At 45.6% G+C, this 3,300-nt stretch overlaps 1 protein-coding gene across 1 annotated transcript; it reads right to left on the bottom strand.

Moving 5' to 3' along the window:
- Positions 1 to 938: 938 nt before the first annotated feature.
- LOC104817117 lies at positions 939 to 2,438 on the bottom strand. Its single transcript, XM_010546192.1, has 2 exons — positions 2,083 to 2,438; positions 939 to 2,037 (listed from the first exon to the last, which is right to left on the bottom strand). Exons 1-2 carry the CDS (start codon positions 2,436 to 2,438, stop codon positions 939 to 941), a joined length of 1,455 nt encoding a protein of 484 aa, XP_010544494.1.
- Positions 2,439 to 3,300: the final 862 nt, after the last annotated feature.

Raw genomic sequence — 3,300 nt, 5'->3', positions numbered from 1 at the left:
TTGCACAATCCTAACAACAAACTATATGATCCTAATGCATCCTATATGCACATGCAACTAAAAAGTGAAAATAAAAGAGAAAAATGCATGCAACACTACTCTATATGGATATGGTTTGGCGTTAGACGAATCCTCACCCAGACTTGAACTAGACACTGTCCTCGGTGTCAATTCTCATCTAGTAGAGGCAACCAATAAGATGAGTCAAGAGAGAAGTAAATCAAAAAGAGAAAAGAATACTTAGCTCGCGATGTTCGTTCACTCGCACTTAAGTCTGCCTACGTCTGTCGCATAGCTAGCTTCCTTGCCTCCTCGACAACTCCTCATTAGAACTCAACCTGGTGATAAGAGACACAAACCAATATCCGATGCAAAAAAGAAAAGAAAGAAAAGAAAAACTAACCTACAAACTCGGGTTGCCTCCCGGAAGCGCCTGTTTAAGGTCGTTAGCTTGACCGAATCTTCTCAACTACCATAGGGGTCTAACAGGCGAAGATTATCGATCTTTCGCCAACCTGGATCAAGAGGTGTATGAGAATGGTGGTCTGATAGACTAGTGTCCTCTTTAACAGGGTGAGAGAGGTCATAACGCCCATGCGAGATGAAAATGAGGCGTTGTATCGTGCTGGGGTCTGAACCGATCGGTTAGAGAATGCAGAGACAGCCAGGAGGTTTGCCTAGAAGCAGCCACCCTTGAAAGAGTGCGGGTAGAACCAATCGGTTCCAAGTTCTGTAACTCCGAAACTCGAAAGAGGTGCTCGAACCGATCGGTTTCACAATACGACACGATCGGTTTGAGTTTCTGTAACTTTTTGCTTTGAACTCTGTTTTCGAAACGATCGGTTGAAGGTCGTGAACCGATCGGTTCGACTTTCTGTAGAATTTTGGCTTTGAGATCATGCTCAAACCGATCGGTTTCCTGGCCCGAAACGATCGGTTCATACTTCTGAGCTGAATTGTCGAGTGTGTTTATGAAGCAAGGATCCTGTTGATGACAGTTGTTTGAGATTTTTGTCCAAAGTGAACTCCACCGTCTCATCTCCAATCTTCATTGTTAGTCTACCTGCTCTAACATGGATAACATCATCTGCAGTGTTAAGGAATGGACGACCAAGGATGATAGGTACCTTAGAATCTTCGTCCATGTCGAGAACCACAAAGTCAACCGAGATATAGAAATTCCCGACTTTCAGCGGCACATCCTCGAGTATCCCAGTGGGGTATTTGATAGAACGATCGGCAAGTCGGAGAGTCATTCTAGTGGGTTTCAGCTCACCCACATTCAGCTTCTTGAAAATCGATGACGGAAGAAGACTGACGCCAGCTCCTAAATCACAGAGTGCACGATCGATGGAAACATTACCCAATTTACAAGGGATTGAAAAGCTACCTGGATCGGACCGCTTAAGCGGGAGCTCGTGTCGGATCAAAGCGCTGCATTCGGCAGTAAGCGCCACAGTTTCTTTCTCAGTGACCCTCTTCTTGGTCAGAATGTCCTTGAGGTACTTCGTGTACGAGGGAATCTGCAAAATAGCGTCAGTAAATGGCATGGTTACCTCGAGTTTCTTCAGCATCTCAACGAACTTCGCGAATTGGCTGTCTTCGTTGTGCTTTCTCAGGCAAGATGGAAACGGTACTGGTGGTGGTCTAGGAGGAGGAGGCACGTAAGCTGGCTCAGGTGTATCATCAGCAGTGTCTAAAACTGTGGTTCTCGGACTATCGCCTTGCTCAACCATCGGTGGATCTCCAGAATCTACCTGGTTACCACTTCTCAAGGTAATAGCATTGACATGCGCACGAGGGTTAGTCTCAGAGTTACCTGGAAGAGACCCAGATGGTCTTTGAATGGCTGATGCTAGCTGAGCAATCTGGTTGTCTATGTTCTTGAAGTGAGCCTCGATGCTTGCAAACTGAGCTCGAAATTCCTGATTCGTCTTCTCTTGACTCTGCAAAAACTGTATAAGGAGACCGTACGTATTAGGGTTAGATTCGAGATTACCTGGAGATGCAACATTGTTGTAGGATTGTCTCGGAGCTCTGTAGTTGGATGTCTGATTAGGACCCCTAGATTGAAAAGCAAACCCGGGAGGAATCCTCTGGTTCGAGTTGTCGGATACTCTGAAGTTGTTCGACGCGGGATTCTCAACACTGTTTGACTTGTATGAGAGATTGAGATGATTTTTCCACCCCGGATTGTACGCGTTCGAGTAGGGGTTGTTGGCCACATAGTTCACACCTTCGATTCTCTCATCTAGTGCGTACATACCGAGCTCCTCTTGTGTTGGCGTCGAATGTTCGGTCCTAGAGGATCTAGTGGAATCTTCGAGCTTAGCATTGAGGACAGCCAATTGTTCGAGAACCATCTGTATGATTTGATCATTGTCTTTCCTTGGCAAATCTCTAGAGTACTCATTCGGAGCATCTTCTTCTTGGGCCATCATCTTAATATGTTCTTCTAGCTCAGCGAATGACTTGTTCTGGATGCTCCCACCGCAAGATGCCCGGATCAAGGTCTTTATCCATCTTGAGTCCTCGGAAGAAGGTGTTGATCAGGTAGTTCTTATCTAGTCCGTGATGAGGGCAAGACTTTTGATATCCCTTGTACCTCTTCCAAGCGTCATAAAGACTTTCCCCATGATCTTGTTTGAATGAATGAATGCCAGAAAGAGCAGCTTGAGTGCGGTGAGCTGAAATTTTTTTTGACATAAACTGCACTTCCAACTGTTCCCAGATGTGGATGGAATCAGGTATCAAATCATAGCACCATTCCAAAGCAGCATCCAGGAGAGTCCAGGGAAAAGCAATTAAGCGAAGTGTATCCTCTGTCACCCTGTTATCTCTCTTGATAGAACGGCACATCATCTTAAAAGCGAGTTAAATGTGCGTTTGGGTCTTCGTTCGGCCTACCCCGGAAAGCATTGTTGCCCAACATCTGAATAGTAGACGGGTTCAGCTCGAAACTAGACATGTCGATGGCCGGTAATCGAATACCAGCCAAAAGCTCAGTGTGCTTAGGCGTGTTGTACTGGGCAAAGGTTGAGTCAACATTGCCTTCGAGCAAAATCTTGGTTGTTCTCCATCTATCTTTGCTGTCGTCGGAGGCGTGTGATGGTTCTTTCAAGTTCAGGATCAAGAGGTACTAGGTTTGATATCCTAGAACTCCTGGTCATGCACTAATGCATGTTTTGGACTTGTGGAGTGAAAGTTATTGAACTTGCAAATTCGGACGTTTTCTGAGCTTCACGTTTTCCCTAGAAACACTCCAAATGTTCTCGTTTCATCCGTGATGTTCCGTAGCCC

This window comes from Tarenaya hassleriana, unplaced genomic scaffold (assembly GCF_000463585.1).
Source record: "Tarenaya hassleriana unplaced genomic scaffold, ASM46358v1 Cleome266, whole genome shotgun sequence".
NCBI classification, from domain to species: Eukaryota; Viridiplantae; Streptophyta; class Magnoliopsida; order Brassicales; family Cleomaceae; genus Tarenaya; species Tarenaya hassleriana.
Note: the sequence above shows the minus strand (reverse complement) of the source record. Positions and strands in the feature narration are given on the sequence as shown.